We start from the raw sequence: 19,152 nt of genomic DNA on the forward strand, positions 1-19,152 counted from the left end.
AAAATTGTCGGCTCATTGAACATATGAGCATTATGGGCGTGGGGAAAGACGCTCCATGCAGGTTCTGCCGGGAGGACGAAGAAACCCCCGCCCCTACACGTACTAAGTGAATGCGGAGCATTAGCACGGCTAAGGCATGGGAGATGCGGGAATGATAAATCAGACACCATATGAAGGAACCAATATCAAAACTTCGCAGTCACATCAAAGAGATCAAGCTATATGAACAGCTCTGATAACCAAGGAGCATCACAACATATCTGCAAAGGTCGCAGTGAAACAGGCCGCATGCCAGCTCCTCTCTCAATCGTATCTAACCCTAATGACAAATAAACAGAGGAACCAATTCAGTAAAAATATATGTGCTCTAAATTTAGATATATTTGAACCAAGTGAAATAATTAAAATTTGAAAAGCAGTCATTTTTTATGTAAATTCACGGTTGGCAATAGTTGAAAACTGTCTAATAAAAAAAAATGGTGGTAGTAAAAATTGAGATATCCTTTCGACGTGCACAATCCCTCTTTGATTGCTTCAATCGAAAGAAACGTGCTAATGTTTCTAATGGACCAAAAGATGATTCCATGAGATCAATCGCTGGATTCGACTATGAATTCAAGAACTCGCCTAAACAGTAAATATGATTATTATGAAAAAGTGCCAAAGCACAGTGAGTTATTTAGTCGTATTCTCTGTGAAATTTTTTTGTATCGACGATTTATTCCGGACTGCTATAACAAAGAATAGAAATTTTGTATTATATCAAGAATCAGTATTGATAGTTGAAAATTAACTAATTATATAGTTTAAACCGTAATTCGATGCCTTGAATGTATTTCCAACTTCTATAAATTCTTTGCCGAAACAATGCATATAGGTACACTAATAATTGAAAAATCAACACAATCATGAAGTCAAAAAAATATAGAAATACTCGAACAAATAAATCAAAATCCCAAAATGTTTAATATGCAATTATGCACCTCGTAAAACATCGTTTCGTCGAATCTGACGTTCAAGTGTATGAGTGACATACGTCGCCAAAACGTGGATCTCTCCACCCTTTTTTAGTTGTTGAAGTCACTGTTCTCTCTTCAATGGCTAGTCCATATTATGATGTTACTGATGTCAAATGAAACAAATTTCAGTAAAATCACCGTATAGAAGTGTTTACTTCAGTGTTGCCAATGAGGGGATAATTGTCCGATTTGCGGATAATTTCGAGTACTTGGGGATCCTGAAATTTTGCGGATAATTTTCGGACATTTTCGTAGTCGCGGAACTAATCCTGAACGCATTCAGAGCAACTTCACATGCGCGCATGAGCTCTTTTAAATTTGTCTAGCGCGCCGAGGAGCACCGTGAAAATTACTAAATGTTCTGTGTTTTGACTGTTTTGTGATCTAACCTAACTCATCTCACTCCAACTAGTCCAACTGTCAACTGTCGATCTGTAAAATAAATACCGGAAAGGCGGGAAAATATGTTGTCTACTTTTAAATAAATTGAAGTAAGTTAATTTATTGTGAATTTTGGATTAATCTTAATAAAATCGAACTCCTAGTTCCTTATAGATTGAATTGTTTCAAAGGAGCTCGTTATAGGTGAATATCACTGAAACTGTGTTTGATTGAAGTCAAAATATAATGGATAGGTGGCTGCATAAGGTAGATTTTACTTTGCAAATTAATTTTAAAAATATCCAGCCTTTTTGTTTTTGCATATTTCAGTCTGATTCGAAGAAATATAATGATCTAGACCAAATACAAACAATCACTTCTCAAGAAGATCCTGATGGTGATGGTAATAGACAAGAGATGAATGTAAGAAGGTAAAGGCTATAAAAAGTTTTAAACGTATTAAACTGAAATGTTTTAGACTAAGAACAAGAACACATCATCTGCATCATCATCTTACGACTCCGATTCAGAGTTTATAATATTAACTATTACATATTTTAAGTTGAAGATTGACAAAAAAGTTTTTGTTTTGTCCTGTTGTAAGTAAATTTGTTACTATCTGCGTTAAAATGTATCTATTTTGAGTTTAAGACTGGCTGAATTTTTGTTTTTATTTCTTAGTTAAGAAATATGTTTTCGTTTGCTAAAACCAAAGTGATATTAAAAGATTTATTTCGAGTTGAAACTTATAAAGAAGTTTTTATTTACGTATTTCGTACACTTTTATTTTCATGAATATACGGTTCTTTCGATTGCATCGAAGTGTACTAAGTGTAGCACTTTCCTACACGTGGTGTAAATTACACTCGATTGTGGTATTCGTATGCTGATTGGATTCAACGATTATGCACTAGAAAGGATGGTCCATTTTTCTATGATGGCACTAGAAAAGCATTGAACGGAAAGTCAAATTATTCACCAAATACAGGCACGACAAAAAATTTCACCAACAGGAAGAAAAACCACTGTCAAAAAGTATAGACAGGCCTGGTGACAGGTTACAGTGGTGATGTCAAATGATCGCTAAATTTGTCCAATATACCATGAGCCATCCTTTGTTGTATCTGCACTAATCTGCAGTTGATTCAAAATCTGGTGTGAATTACACTACACCTCACCACAGAACACCTCAGGTTACCACACTACACCTTGAAGCAATCAAAAGAACCTATAGATAGGCACAATTTTCGAAATTGGCGCGTTTTATTTGGGAAAAGTTGAAGGGGATATTTGCGGATAATGTCATTCTACTAGGGGGAGAATTGCGGATAATTTCATGATACTAGTGGGATAATTTTTATATTTGACATTGGTAACACTGGTTTACTTCTATACGCTGGTAATGTCTTATTATTCTTATGGTAATATCATAGAGTATAATATCTATTCCTGTCAACATGGTTATGTTTTTTAATTTGCCTGAAATTTTATTATGACAAAAAATTGTACAAAAACTAGTATACTATTTGAAAAAATGATAACGAAGAGCTCAAGGTTCAGTTTGAATATTTTCACAGATTCATTTATTTTACATTTTGTACCTCGTAATTCTGTATTGAAATAATTCCTCAGAAGAGAGAATATCTTCCTAGAAAAACGTTACTAAGATGGCTATGCTACCTCCCGACCCTGTTCATCGTTTCAAGGAAGATATGGGATATATCCATTGCCTCTGCTTTTGGACAAGGGGAAATAATGATTATGTTTCCCACATATTGGCAGCAACAGAAAAAGGAATTGTTTATTTTTGGGATCTAGAGGTGAGTTTCAACCCAGGAACTTATGTTGATTTAGAAACTATAACATATAGATATACCGATATCCAAAAAATCTATCAAAAAGTAATTTCTTCTTCATAGTCATTTATGTCAGGTAGTGGTTCCTCTCATAAGAGTGCCAGTGGAATATCGCAACATTTTGGAATTTGATAATAAATATAATTATTGACTTCACTTTGTAATAGAGTACATAACAAAACCTTTGATCTTTATTCAAAATAACATAGTTTCGAAAAAGTGAATTCAAAATAAATTGAAAGGGGGATAATTTTTTACGAATTTTTTTTTGACTTTTTATTTCTCATGTTTATACAAAAAATGCGGGAAACTTTTGAAGGAAGGCAGAAAAGGATTAAGTTCAAAATAAACTTTTCATAAAGATGTGTAGATCATTCATAGAAGGTTCTTCCAGATATGCACTGGGAAAAAACCCCTTCGAAAAAATTACTTTCTCATGAACATTGAATTACATGAGAGAAGAAAAAAAACGTGTAATTTAATGTTCAAGTGAAAGTAGTTATTTCAAACAGGCTTTTTCTTCCCGTTCATTTTGAACTTGATTTCTTTTTTCACAAGTATCCCACATTTTTTTGTAAAAATATAGAGAAGTGGAAGGCTCAAAAGCTTGTTTTCTAAATTCAGTATCTACTAAGGAAATTGGTTATTTGATTCAACATTCCCAATAATTATCATTTTCTTTCATTTCATTAAATATTCCACTTTATTTCTATTAGCATTTTTCATATGTTGTCATCTTGAAGATTTTTGGTATATGTCTCTCTTAATTGAAATAAACTTTGCTACATTTGACGGGAAGCCAGAAGATTGGCCACCATTTTAATGCCATTTCCAAAAAGTATCTTCAATGTATTATTACATGCCAAAAGAAGCAATGATAAAATTACACCAGTGCCTTAGAAGAGAAGCGTTAGCCGTTAATGGATTGATAATCAGTCCTGAAAATCTAGAGCAAGTTATAAAAATTCTAGAAATGAGGTTTGGCATTCCTAACAAAATTATTGATATAATTTTACATTAATTGAAAGTCTTCAACACTATTTGTGAAAACAATATGGACACCCTAATTCGGTTTGATAGTTATTTAACCTCATTAGTAACTATAGTAGTCACTTCAATATAACGCACATCTGTATAAATTACCCAATATGTTGAACTTTGTTCGGAGAAGTTTGAAAAAAAAATAATGTCAATAATGTAACTTGGAATAAGATGGAATCTGATGATATAGAAACTAGGTGGAAAATCGTGAAATGAACAAATTATGTTTCTCATATCTTCAGAATAATCATCAGATGACATGTTGTATCATCTAAAAAGTCCTCCCCCCACCCTTAACTTTTGAACGTTTACAAGCTATCAAGGTCGGGTAAAATTCAGGTAAAATGGTACTACTTTTTGGCATAAAAATGAGTGTGGTCACGTGGCCTTATGTCAATAGGGCGCCATTGCCCTATGCATGCGTCGTGGTAATTACACCTAGCTTCAGCGTAAATTGAAATTGCTTCGGTTTTTTCTTCCAAAGGACGGGGACAAGGCATTTGAAAATTATAAAGAAATGCTGAAACATATGAAAACTGTCAAAACTATTGATATGATTAACGTCAATATTAGACTGGCATTGAAATGAAATGTTATTTGGAGTCTCCAACAAAATAATAATAATAATAATAATAATAATCTTTATTTGAAATAGGTAATCCTAATCTACATTCACAAAGTATAATCTTATATATAGTAATTAGCAGCTCCTTCGATAGTAGTAATATATTTGTTTTGTTTTAAATTTAAACGTACACACTAAGTATTTACATTTCGAGTTATATTTTTCATTGTTTTGCTAAAAGAAAACCATTCAAGTATAGCCAAATACCATAATAATCATATACAAACATACATATGAAACCAATAAGTTATGCTATCCCACTACCCACTATACACTCATATCCCATAAGAAGATACATATATTAATACTTGTATTGATACTAAAAATTATTAATCCTGATAGATATACAATACAACGATTTTACTTTTGCCGTAAATGGTTTATCATTTTTATTTTAAACTGTTGCAGAGTTTCTGATTTCTTTATATCATCTGGCAAACTGTTGTAAGCAATGAATCCCTTGAACACCAAAGTTTTAATATTGTAAGCTTTTGTTTGCCTAGTCACATGTAAGTTATGTTTACTTCTCGTATCATGCTGGTGAACTTGCGTATTTATAGTTATATATTTGTGAAAATATGATGGAAGAAGATTATGCAACATTTTGAAGATATAACTCATAGTTAAATAAATAAGTCTATTTTCTATTGACAGCCATTGTAATGTTCCCAACATCAATGATATTGGTGTATATCTGTTACATCTCAAAGTGATTCTCATTGCACGATTTTGAAGTTTTTGTAGTGATCTCATTTTATTGAGGTCAAAACCATACAATAAGGTCGGGCAATATTCGAAGTGAGGTTTGATAATTGTATTATATACGGTAATTCTTGAGCTCATACTCAAATGCTGAGATACCCTCGAAAAAAAATATAGTTTTTTGAGTATTTTTTTCTGAATATAATTGAAATGACCATTCAATGTTAAGTGGTTGTCAAGCATAAACCCTAAATATTTAAACTCTTGAACTAATTCAATTGTATTATTTTCTATTTTGATGTGAATTTCATTTATATCAAATTGTCTGTATTTAAATGGTGTGGCAATTATCATCCCCTTTGTTTTGTCTACATTCAGTTTCAATTTATTCATTTTGAGGTATTCTGTTATTCTATTTAAAGAATTATTCATCTTTTGTACGGCATTATTCAAATCTCTATCAGTTACTGATATTAACGTGTCATCTGCGAACAAGTGTATATAGTCACATTCATTGTAATGCTTTATGTCATTTATGTATAGAAGAAACAATAGCGGACCCAAAATGCTTCATGTTGCACTTCCAATGGAGCTGACAATGAATTACCAACTTTTGTTTGTTGTTGTCTACCTGTTAAATAGTTGTTAATCCATTCAAGTACTTTTCCCCTTATGCCGTAGAGTTTCAGTTTTTTTAGGAGTATATTATGGTTAATGGTTTCAAATGCTCGCCTCAAATCCAAAAACACAACCACAGTGAACATATTTTTACTCATACTACTTTTCCATTCATTAACAGTTAACTGAATGGCTGACTCACATGAATGATTGGATCTAAAACCAGATTGATTCATAAAAAGTATACTCTTTTCATTACAATATTGCAACAGTTGTTTATAAACTACTAGCTCTAACAGTTTTTCAGCACAAGGTAAAGTGTTGATAGGGCGGAATTCACTACATTTATTTGTATTAGTCACTTTTTCAGTTGGAGTAACAGTACTAATCTTCAATTCTGTAGGAACCATACCTTTTTCTAATGATGTATTTATAAAATAACACCATACATGACCAATTACCTGAAAACTGTTTTTTATAATTTTACTATACATTTCATCAATAGGTGAACCTTTATTAGCATCAATTTCCGATATTACTATTTTCAGCTGTTTTAGGTCTATTAGTTCGAAGGCACTAAAACTATCTTCATAATTTTCAATATAGCAAACTAACTCACACTCTTCAATACTTTGGATAATATCGTTGATACTACTTAGAAAGTATTTATTAAAACAATCTGCTATGTCATTACTGTCTTTTATCAATATATTTCGTCCATTCCGTTCAAAGTATACACCATTAAAATAGTAATTGTTTTTTTTTCGGATTAATTAAGTTTTTCAACGTTTTCCACCTTAAACGTGGATTATGTACATTTCTATCAATTTGGTTGAAGTAAAAGTGATCTTTCTTTTTTTTAATGATATTTACAACAGCATTTCGTTTAAGCTTAAAATTTTCCCAATTCACATCACTTGAATTCAGTTTAAAACACTTATATGCCATGTCTCTATCTCTACTTAGTTTTCTGACTTCGTTGTCGTACCAGGGTAATTCATTTTCATAATGAGTAATTGTTTTTAAGGGAGCTATCTCATTTACAACTTGGTTGAAGTGTTCTTTTATATTAATGAAAATATCATCTATATTGGTACTATTTAGCAGAAAAGTGCAGTTAATCAAGTTTAAATTGATATCATCGAGATTTTTATCAGTTAATCGTCTTACAGTTTTCATACATTTGTTGCTAAAATTAATTTTTTCAGAATAGAAACATTTGATTGATATTACAGCATGATCAGTAATTTTTGGTTCGTCTAGTACATTCACTTGACTATTTTCGAAATTCGTTAGTACATAATCAATTAGTGTTTTACTTGTATTCGTCACTCTGGTGAACGTTTTTACCTCTTGAGTTATGCCGTATGTATTAAATATATCCTTGATTTTGTTTGTATAAAAGTCACCTGAAAAGAAATTCAAATTAAAGTCTCCAACCAAGATTGTACGACAGTTGTTACAGAATATTTCTTCACATATATTTTCCAAATGCTCCAAAAAAGTTGCATGACTTTCGTTTGGAGAATGATACAAACAACCAATTACCCATTTTGTACCAGCATATGTGGATGTGATAAATTTACACCAGTAATTACGGTTATGGACAAATGTTTTATATACTGTATATTGAATTTCTTTTCTTACAAAGATAGTAACACCCCCTGTATGTCTAGAATCTGAGTCGCATCTGATTAAGGAGTAATTTTTTATATCTAGTTCGTGATTATTCATTTTCACTGTAGTTCTTGATTCACTGAGCAATATAAATGATGGATTGTAGTAGGATATCTCAGCTAAGAGTTGAGGTTTATGAGCTAATAAACTTTCAATATTTAAGTAAACTATATCTGAATTATATTTAAGTTTGTTATGATGACTAATATATGAGTAGTTTAGTTTTTTGAATCTTTTTTGTCATAATATTTATTTACAATTTTTGGCATTCCTCTTATATATCTTATGCATTTCGAATTATCACCAGCACTCATTATTGATTCAAGTTTTGATTTTAATTCTTTATAGTAATTTCTCTGCCTAGGCGTTTGGTCGCTAAATATTTTTACTGAAGGTACCTTTTCTGTTAATTTTCTACTATTTTTCAGTATATTTATTACCGATTCATTTGAATCCAATATAACTTTGATAGGACGGCTTTTTCTTCCATCATATTTTCCAACCCTCATAACTCTAAAATTCTCTATATTACTATCTATATTCTGTAGTAGTTGTTTAACAGTGTTTTTTTCATCCTCAAGCCTATGGATTCTGTTTTCAGCATTCGACTCATTTACATTGATGATCGTTACATTATTCGCTCTTTTTCTTCTTTCTTCCATCTCATTGATAAATTCTTCCATTTCCATTTTTTCATCTCCGTTCTTTAATTTCAATAATTCCGCTTCCATTGACACATTTTTGTTTTTCAGTTCAGTTATTTCTTGCTTCATAATATTAACTTCATTTCTGAAATCTTCTATTTGTCTGAGAAGCAGAGGTATTTTTTTAAATGTACCTCTACATTCATAGCAAAAAAAATTCAGAGATCTATTTTGCAGTATAACGGCTCGGTACTCTGAAGGACCTAGTTTTGTACAGTTTTCATTGGCGTGCATTGTTGTATGACAGCTGTCACAGGTTACCAGTTTGTCCTTCTCATGCATTTCCTCTTTACAGGTTTGACAATTTCTTCGCATCTTTAACCTTAGTAAAAACGATATTGTACACCACTGTATTCAAATTATTGCCAGAAGCCAAAGTTTTTTATCTATGTGCAATTTCGTTTTTTTGTTTTGTTTTTTTCCACACTATTTTATTCTTCTTTGTTCCCCAACTTATCTCTTATCATAAAATGGTTTTTAAGGATATCTCCACTTTTTCAACAATCCGATTTCAGTTTATTTGCACACATAGATCAAAATTTTCTTCTTATCCAATCATTGTAGGTTAATGACTGCATTCTAAATGTGGAGTTTACACTTTCCTCTACACATTGATATGAGTTTGATGTTTATACACTTTTTTTTTCCCACTAAAAACAGTTTTATTTACACATACAAATACACACGACTAGCCGACAATAATGACAATAAGTAAGGTAAAAAAAAATCCAAATTTAAAATAACAATAATATGCCCACCTGTTTTACCACAAAAAATTGTCTTTTCGACCAGAATCAGTAACGGAGTTAACATTTTGCTGCAATTAATAGTTTAAATAATTTATTTGTTAAATATTTGGAGCAAATTTCAAATGCTTGTCAGTTTGAAACGGCTCGGCCGATTTTCTCAAAAACAGCGGTGTTGGATAGAGACTCGGAAGGCTTTCAAATCCAGGAGCCTCATGACCCCTCTTTGCATTTAAAAAAGAAAGTTGGTGATGTCCTTTTGACACTAGGCCACGTGACCACAATCATTTTCATGCCAAAATGTAGTACCTTTTTACCTGAATTTTGCCAGACCTCGATAGCTTGTTCCGTTCAAAAGTTAAGGGGGGGAGGACTTCTTACGTCCTCACTGTAGAATGAATTATGTTGAACCTAACTAATCAAAGATACGTAGATATAAGAAAATAAATATTCCAAAATAAAATCTCTAAATATTCATCTCTCCCAACTATCTACATACTAGGTTCTGGTAAATGCCTGCCAAAAAACAATTACCTTCCCGGCTAATATCACGCTGAATATTGACAGCAAAGTACCAGGGACTCGATTAATTTCAACGTGACTCAATTGCGTGTATTAAACCTTCACCTAAGAGAAAGATTGTAAAGAATCTCTCCTAGACAGGATGGCACTACTCCAGTTGTAATGTCGGGCTTTGTTTGACCGAAAAGTCTGTTTTTTTAAATTCCACTAGAGATTAATTATTTCAGTTTGGATTTTTTATGTTTTGTGTTCAGTTTTCCTTGTGGTCCTAATATAGAACAACATTTTATTGTTGAATCTTGCAAAAACAAAGCAATACATTTTCTTCTTAATATTTTTTGTGTGATTTTTATACCACAAACAACAAATGAATTATAATAGTGAAAATATCTGTTTTCCTCTTATATATGAAAAATCATCATTTTCTATATAGGTATCCTTTTTTCGATTGTAGTGAAACTGTAAATAGTTTGAATTGAAGGGGTTATATTTTTTAGGAGTGATTAATTTTTGGGAAAGAACATTTTTGGCTTTCTACTACTCCATCTTGATACAAAAAAAAGAAGGATGAGGGAGTCTTCCAAAGAAAGGAAGAAAGTAACTCTATACATGGATATGTAGGTCATGAAAAGAAGTAACTCGGGAGCTCTCGTTTTTTGATAATAATAATAATAATAATAATAATAACCATTTACTGGGTTAACTAAGTTTGTTGAAAAAGTGATATAGATCCTTATAATTAACAAAGTTACAATTTGAGAAAATGAATAACAAAATTGTAAAAAAAATTTAAAAAAACTATACCAGAGAATTAAAAATGTACTGAGATGCAGTGTCAACAATATATTCCAGGGAATCGAAATTAATATCACACAAGAAACGACATTGAACTTATTAATGTATTATAGCAATTGTAGAATGGAGACCATAGAACAGAGCAATATGACCTTACGTAGGCTACATACAGAGTAAATAGAGCAGATATGTTTGAAAAAGATCTACAATTGCGAACTATAAAGCCATAAACTCTCAATGCTTTACTTAATTTGGATCTAATTTGGTTGGAAAAAGACAAATTTTGAAAATATACACCAAGATCTTTAATTGAGTTACTTCGTGATAGTGAAATGACATCTACTCGATAATTGTAGTCGATGACTGACATTTTCCTACTATAAGACACTACTTTACATTTGGATGCATTGAGATATAGTTTGTTAACTCCACACCAAGTCTGTATATTTTCTAACTGCCGTTGCAATGTACTACAGTCTTCGATAGTTTCGACAGGTAAATATATTTTTGAATCATCTGCAAAAAATAACTTATTACAATCGACATAATTACTGAGATCAGTAATGAATAATAAAAACAGAAGTGGTCCGAGATTCGACCCCTGAGGTACTCCAGATGAAGGATTGTAATAAAAAGAATCATATCCGTTATAAGATACAAACTGTTCGCGTTGAAGTAAGTAGGATTTAATGAAAAGTACTGCTGAATTATGGAAACCAAATTAGTGGAGTTTTTGTAGAAGGATCATGTGATTAAGTCGATCAAATGCTTTAGCAAAATCAGTATATATCACATCAACTTGACCACGATTATCTAAGACATCACTAACATTTTGGGTCAATACAATAATTATGATGATGTCTATTCCAGGAGATTTTTTCTATTTTTCAACTAAAAATCGTCTTCATGAGCTATATTTCATTTTTATGTGACAAACATATTGTAACTTCATTGCGTTACTGTTAAGTGTTTGTTACAGAATGTTACATAATTTCAAATTTCACGTTACCCCTGTGTCACTCTCGGATCATGAAGCTGGTGTTACACATTTTTCACTAGGATATAAAAGAAGGGAGAATGCTGAGAGGCAGAGGTATGGCAGTCTTTATACAAAACAAACTTTTTTCCAAGTTCCAGCTTAATGTCAATGGAGCTTGGTGTTTTCAATTCTGTTGAACCCCTAAGTGTATTTCATGATATTTCGACTGAGGTTTTCGTACAGTGTTTTCCCTATCCAAAAAATCAAAAGTAAATTAAAAAAGCCTTGGATAACCAAAGGAATCAGAACCTCTTCAAGTAATATGAGGGCACTGAGGATACACTACAAAAACACACTTTTGTCTATTTTCCACTATATTTATTTATTGTTGACCGGTTTCGGCTATTACACCATTTTCAAAACTAACTGATTACATTTAAATCTGAGTAATTTATACCTATGTTGCTTATTGTATCATAAATGATTTGATATACCTGATACCCGGTACCTGCGTCATATACCTGTAAAATCCATGAACATAACAAAGCTTTCAATATAATGTAGGTTTTGGGATCTGGATTATAGGTTCAGAAGAGGACTATTATTTAAATCAAGTTGTTCGTTGAGGACAATAGAATTGGGATTTTTCTTTGACCTGTTTATTTCCATAGATTCCAACATATTCATCATTTTCCCTTTTTCGCATGTGTGTAGGATCTTTAAATTATCTTTATCTATTTTATAGATCTTTTCTATTTTATTACTACATTATATTGAAAACTTTGTTATGTTCATGGATTTTACAGGTATTTGAAACGCAGGTACCGGGTATCAGGTATATCAAATCATTTATGATAGAATAAGCAATATAGGTATAAATTACTCAGATTTAAATGCAATTAGTTAGTTTTGAAAATGGTGTAATAGCCGAAACCGGTCAACAATAAAGAAATATAGTGGAAAATAGACAAAAGTGTGTTTTTGTAGTGTATCCTCAGTGAACATGAATTTCCACAAAATAAACAAGTCGTCAATCGAAGAAGTAATATGAGGGACCTACACATGATTAGGAAATACACTACAAGTGATTTCTTCCACAGCTTTTTCAATGAGTACCGAAAGATTTATAGAAGAATTATAAGATGTGCAAAAGAGAAATATTATAATGAGAGAATTTCCAAAGCGTCCAATAAACCTAAAGAGAACTGTGCTATTTTCAATGATCTGAGAGGCAAAACAAACAAGCTTCCAGTGCAAATTGACATCAACCCTGATAGCCTCAATGTGTATTACTGTACAATAGCAGAAAAACTTAAACTCAACATATTTATACAAAAAAACCCTTTAGACTACCTGAGTAACGTAATAATTTCAGAAGAATTCATTTTAGATCTTACAAATATTGAACAACTTGAGGAAACATTTAGGGAACTGAAAAATAAAAAAAAACGCATGGAATCGATGAAATATCACTAAATTTATTAGAAAAACTGCCAGATCATGCCTTTTTTGTCCTAGCAGAATCAATTGATATATCATTTTCAATTGGTGTATTTCCGGATGTACTGAAAACTGCTATAGTGATTCCGTTTCACAAGGGTTGTGATCTGATTGAGCCATCCAATTTTCCTCCTATTTCACTAATATCTACTTTGTCAAAAGTGATAGAGAAGCTTGTAAAAAAAGGTTGCTAAAATTTCTGGAGACGCACAATATACTGAGTAGCTCACACTTTGGTTTTCGAAGATCCAAAAGTAAAAATTATTATATCTTTGTCTTCCTAGAAGAGTTATATGTAAGACTCAATAAAGGTGAAGTGGCTGCGGCAGTATTCTGGGACTTTTCTAAAACCTTTGATTGCGTTGATCACAGAGTGCTGTTCAGATAGAATTCAAATGGTAAAGCTGCAGAACAAAAATTCTAGTCTTTCGAAAATCACCTGTGGAGTCCCCCAAGGATCAGTGCTCGGTCCCATTTTGTTCCTTTCTATGTGAATGACCTATCTAATATCGACATACAAGGAAAGTTTACAATGTTTGCAGACGATATAACTTTACTAAGGGCATGGAAATAATACAGACGCTCTGAGAAATATAATTGAAACTGATTTAGAGAAAGTGAAACCTCATTTTTTCATGAGATCAAAGTATCTGCATTTTTTGAAGACCCTGTATGAGGCAAATGAAAATATGACTCGGAGTGAAGATCCTCATAGTATCACTCCACTCCATTTAAAATTTGATCGTTTTAGTGCTAGAGAGTTCAAGATTATCAGCATTTATAAAAGTTCATGTTTGGTAAAAAAAATATCGAAATTAAATTATATCTTCTAAACGGTTATAGATAGGTATAGGAAAATAGTATATGAATTTGTTGTCAAAGTGATAATGAATCATAATATGATATTATATACGGGGTATTCCATTTGAAAAATCAAAGAAGCCGCTACTTTATAGTAGAAGCGACAACGCCGCTTCGTCTGAAATATTTTAGGCGTGTAGGTCATATTGATTTACGCATACTGTGAAATTTACAGGTTGATCCATTGAGTAGTTTGTCAGAAACGGCTAATTAACGCTCATCATGAAAAGCCCTGTATATGTAGAGCCAAGCGTTTGGATCACTGTAGACCACTTTTCATAAAGAGTAGAATACTAACAATCTACTGCATCTTCATTCTAGAAACAGTATGTCTAAGTTCAAATGAGAAAAAATACTTTTCCTTCCGAAAGAATGTATAACACCTGGCAAAATGCCAATATACCTCTGCCAAAGCCAACTTCAACATTAACACAAAATTCCATAATATTTGAGAGTCAGAAGATATTCAATCATCTACCATTTGAAATGAAAGGTATAATAGATACAAAAACATTCCGAAAACGTCTGAAAGAAGTATTACTCACCAAAGCATATTATAGCTTGGAAGGATATCTTGAAGACAGGTTTTGAGTACCTGAACCCTGGAGGTCGAACCGACTGATTTATTTATTTTATCTATACATGTAAATCAATTCTTAACTGCTTTGTAGAATATTATGTCCTGTTTACATGTAGCGTTAGAATCTATATTGTTCCATTGTTACTGTGAATTCTACCGTTTTTTTTAAATTTATTTAAGCTTTGTAATAAAAATTTTTTTCTTTGGCAATAAAGTACATTTTTGATTGGTTGAAATTATGCACGTTTTCAGACGAATCGACTCCAACATAAACAAAAGATGGGCAATTCCATTCAGGCTATTCATTGCGTAAACTTCAATATCATCACCCAAGATAAAGCTGGATTTGTTAATTTGTGGTCAGTTAGAGGTAGCAAATATGAAATAACGGACAGCAGAGATTGTAGTGGCGGATATTGCAAAAGTATATTGTTCGAAGGCTCTTTAATAATTGCCAAAGAAGATGGATGCATTGAAATATTGCAAGTATATAATCTCCAAAAAGTAAAGGAATTGAAACCTAATAAGGAAGGCCTGGGACATATTATGATACTAGACCAGGTTTTATTAGATAATAAAGTTATTATTATAGCTGGCTATGAAACAGGTGAGTTGACCTTTTTTTTGTTGGGTTGGGTTGTATGAATGAAGACAAGTAAAAGCTTTTACTATCATTCCGTCTCTGTCATCAGTTTTACCACATAATAATTCTGTCTCAAAAAATGTGAGCAAAAGTATTTGCTCCTGTTTTATTCATATGGATCTTTTTTTTTCCAGTTAATTATAAATCAACACTACATAAAAAATTTGACTTTAGCACCAACTAATAATCCTCGATAATGTAGATACTTATAGAAATAGATTTATTAGAAAGAGATGTCCTAATAAACAAAGATTATACAGATATATCAGTTATTAAACAAAATACAAAATGAACTAAAATATATAAGACCTATTTAGTAGAATATAGTGTGTAAAAACGTAGCAGTAGTAAATGATGCAGAGATTAATAGAGAGAATAATGAACAACTCAATTTGAATAATATTGTGCCGGTAGATATTGAATAAGGAGCGTTTGAAGAGATGGAGGATGTTACTTTATTTAATTTCATTAGGAAGCTTGTTATAGTCCAAGAGTCCAGAGTTGCACCCAGAGTTGCTCACACAAAAAAAAACCCGTGAAATATATTGAATACATATTTGGAAATTTGTAAAAAAAATTGTACCAGAATGTAAACAGACACTCGGCTACGGCTTATAATGATCGAGTTAAGCGCGACCTTGGCCAAGTCACAATCAATTGACAAAGACCAGCAGCGTCCGGCGGTATTTTTTCTCAGGAGATAATTTACATCACTACTAATAATAATTTCAAATCTGATTTATCCTTTGTAAAAATATATTAGATCATGTCAACGATCACTTTTTTCTTCTGTAGTTAGAGGGTGTTCAAAAGGTAGCTAACAATAATAGCTGTTTAGCAATATTGTTGAATTGAAGATATTATTATATCTAATATGAAATACATAATTCCTTACATGTTTTAGGTCATTTGGTGATATGGAATATGGAAACATCCGAATGTTATGGATTCTTGAAAGTACAAGAACATTTACTATCCTTAACATTTGATCCAGAAACTAGGCGAGGTATATGTGGGAATACCTCGGAAACTTTGCAAGTGTTTTCTATAAACAACGACTATAAAATGGAACTAAAAGCAGAAGTGTCGATGACAAACGATGGCTGCAACGTTCTGAAACTGCGACGGCCAGAGTCGAAAATTATGCTCGCAGGTTGTAGCGACGGTAAAATAAGGGTCTATTCTTGGAGAACACTGAGAGTACTGGCAGCTCTGTCAGGACACAATGGACCTGTTACTGATATACAATGTTCACCTTGTAAAGTCAACTTTTGGAAAGCTAAAATCTTTGCTGCTAGTGGCGCTGATGGAGTTATAAGTCTGTGGAATGTGTATAACTGAAATTTGAAATGTTTCTTTTGCTGTAGATTTTTGAACGATTGTCTTGAAGATTTTTTGATAATTCGTATATTTTATGTTCAAATGTTAATTTTAATGATATAGTAGTTGTAAACACCAAAATATCTATTTTGTGAATATTTTTATATGTTTTAATCTACTTTTTTACTGTGATATGGAATATTTAAAATAATTGATTTTGAATGAAATGAGACAATTTTAATTCCGGGTATGTGAACTACCTTGGTTTAGGGAGTGTAATTACGTTGGTGGCCTAGAAAACGGCCCAAGCGAAGCTCTCTGGCTTACAGAGGCAGGCTTGTCTGGCTATCAGTGGTGCCATCAGTACCACATCGTCAGCGGCCATGGAGATCCTTCTAGATCTACCTTCACTCCACATTTTCCTGGAGAGAGAGGCTAGATGGACTGCATTCAGACTAGTGCACATTGCCAATTGCACAAATCAATTCAATGTAGAGTACAACAGACTGTTGGTTGACATTGGAAGTCACAGCATTCTGGAAATGACCTCTGACTTAATGCCTCCAACTGTCAACTACGAACTGCCTTATAAAGTACTATTCCCGAGTAGAGAGGACTGAATCCTCCGGGAGAAGTTATCTACCTGCTTAGGAACTTATGCGACTGCATTTCAAGCGGAAATTAACGCTATTGAATTATGTGCGGAGAGATTGGATAAATCCAACCCCACTCACAAGTCAATAAAAATATTCTCGGACAGTCAAGCGGCGTTGGAAGCTCTTGGCTCCTACCGAGCCTAAATTGGTAGCAAATTGCCAAAAACGACTCTTCTCGATACGAAGACTTAACAGATTGTCTCTGATCTGGATTCCTGGCCATACTGGCCTGGAAGGCAATGAAGCTGCTGACTCTCTTGCGAAGGAGGGTGCTGCAAGCAGCTTCATTGGACCAGAACCTGTCATTGACATCGCTTTGGGCTTTGCCAAACAAACACAACACCTGGATGGCAAGAAGATTTATGGACTTCTGGCAGAATCTTCCAGGATTGGCTTACTCCAAGGCGTTTATTCACCCTTCGAAGCTCGAAAATTAGGAAAAAAAGGAAAATTAGTTGCATCATCCAAAATATTTACATACATATACACATATATAAAAAAACGATAAAATCGCGAGTCAGAACACTGAAACTAAAGCAAAACAGCAAGTGAAAAATTAGAACGATTATATATCTTATTATTCTTCTGTGAAAGAATCCTCTAAATATTCCTTATGACTGTAGTAACATTTGTCCAGTAATAAGTTTTTAACTTTAACAAATTTGCAGAATTCAATCTCTTTATAGAAAGTGGCAGTCTGTTATAAAAACTTATGGCATTACTACTACTACACTCTTATGCAAAGGGACCCTTAGAGCAGTAGCATGGCGAGTATCACGACCGTGAATGCTCAAGTTCGTCATGTACAAGTCAAGGTTCCTGTGCACAAAAATTACACATTTCATTATATATATTGCGGGTGCAGTCAACAAGCGTTCTCTTTTGAAAACGGATCTACAACTTTCTCGGTACCCCAGGTTGACTATCAATCTTATCAGTCGTTTCTGAGAGATGAAAACTCTAGAAAATTCCTTCGCACATCCCCAAGCCATTATGTTGAAACTGATGTGGGCGTATGCATTCGCAAAGTAAATATTCAGTAAACCAAACCTATCTAAACACTATTTTAACTGTTTGATCTAATAATAAGCTGAATTGAGTTTACTGCACAATTTTTGTATGTGACTTCTCCAGGTAAGATTCTCATCTAATGAAGTCGCCCCGGAGCGCCAATTAATTTTTATTGTTGTTTTTATTTTATTTTTATCGTGTGATTCCTCCTGTGGTTCAGTGCCTCACATTCGCATAAGATGTGTAGAGCTGTTTATATCCCTTCATTGCATAATCTGCAACTGAGGTCTCCGTTGTACAGTCCCATTTTATTCAGGTGTCCTCTAAGCGGACAATGACCGGTTAGTAACCCTGTAATTATTCTGAGCCGATCCCTACTATATTGAAGTAGTTCTTCGGTTCTTTTCTCGGACGGTTCCCTAATGAAGGTTCTACTGTGTTTGTTGCCAGGTACTTTTGTCCAGTACTCTGTGTGCTTCTTATTGGTCCATGTCCTAATCTGGTTTCGTACCAATGATTTTGGTACCCCCAGAGCTGGTTCAAGACCTATATATGAAGTTGATGATCCGCGTCTGGCGCATTCATCAGCTTTATCATTACCTGTGGTTCCTGAATGCCCTGGCACCCAGTACAAAGTTAATTTGTTCCTGTTTGCAGGTTCATGTCTCCTTCGCGTTTGTCAGGGTCCCTAGTGCGTTCTTGCTGTCTGTAAAAATATTGATCCGTTCATTTCTTTGAGGTCTCAATTTAATAAGCCTTGCACACTGCAAGATATCATACACTTCCGCCTGAAAGACGGATGTGTATAGTCCTAGCGGATAGCTGTAGTTTAGATTTCTATCCGCTCGGTATATTCCAGCTCCCGTTCCATGTTTGGTCTTCGAACCATCTGTATACCAGGTGTTTTTTCCAAACA

General features: G+C 33.0%; 2 protein-coding genes across 2 annotated transcripts; one reads left to right on the forward strand and one right to left on the reverse strand.

Annotated features, from left to right (window-relative positions):
• Nucleotides 1–2,820: 2,820 nt before the first annotated feature.
• On the forward strand, nt 2,821–16,796 carry LOC111501924 (guanine nucleotide-binding protein subunit beta-like protein 1). Its single transcript, XM_023155857.2, has 3 exons — nt 2,821–3,220; nt 14,859–15,213; nt 16,154–16,796. Exons 1-3 carry the CDS (start codon nt 3,068–3,070, stop codon nt 16,588–16,590), a joined length of 945 nt encoding a protein of 314 aa, XP_023011625.1. The 5' UTR covers nt 2,821–3,067; the 3' UTR covers nt 16,591–16,796.
• Nucleotides 7,051–9,341, reverse strand: LOC141486982 (uncharacterized). The gene is made up of 2 exons (XM_074185583.1): nt 8,360–9,341; nt 7,051–7,651 (listed from the first exon to the last, which is right to left on the reverse strand). Exons 1-2 carry the CDS (start codon nt 8,936–8,938, stop codon nt 7,601–7,603), a joined length of 630 nt encoding a protein of 209 aa, XP_074041684.1. The 5' UTR covers nt 8,939–9,341; the 3' UTR covers nt 7,051–7,600.
• Nucleotides 16,797–19,152: the final 2,356 nt, after the last annotated feature.

Source organism: Leptinotarsa decemlineata, unplaced genomic scaffold (assembly GCF_025532065.1).
Source record: "Leptinotarsa decemlineata unplaced genomic scaffold, Ldec_3_MD MMD2_tig00027589_RagTag, whole genome shotgun sequence".
NCBI lineage: Eukaryota > Metazoa > Arthropoda > Insecta > Coleoptera > Chrysomelidae > Leptinotarsa > Leptinotarsa decemlineata.

Excerpts from the sequence above, each read along its gene's own strand:
- LOC141486982 (XM_074185583.1), bottom strand. The coding sequence starts at position 8,938 with ATGCGAAGAAATTGTCAAACCTGTAAAGAGGAAATGCATGAGAAGGAC. Across the intron at positions 7,652-8,359 it reads TATTGGATTCAAATGAATCG|GTGACTTTTATACAAACAAA; the intron begins GTAATAAATATA and ends ATTTCTTTTCAG.
- LOC111501924 (XM_023155857.2), top strand. The coding sequence starts at position 3,068 with ATGGCTATGCTACCTCCCGACCCTGTTCATCGTTTCAAGGAAGATATG. Across the intron at positions 3,221-14,858 it reads TTTATTTTTGGGATCTAGAG|ACGAATCGACTCCAACATAA; the intron begins GTGAGTTTCAAC and ends GCACGTTTTCAG. Across the intron at positions 15,214-16,153 it reads TATAGCTGGCTATGAAACAG|GTCATTTGGTGATATGGAAT; the intron begins GTGAGTTGACCT and ends TACATGTTTTAG.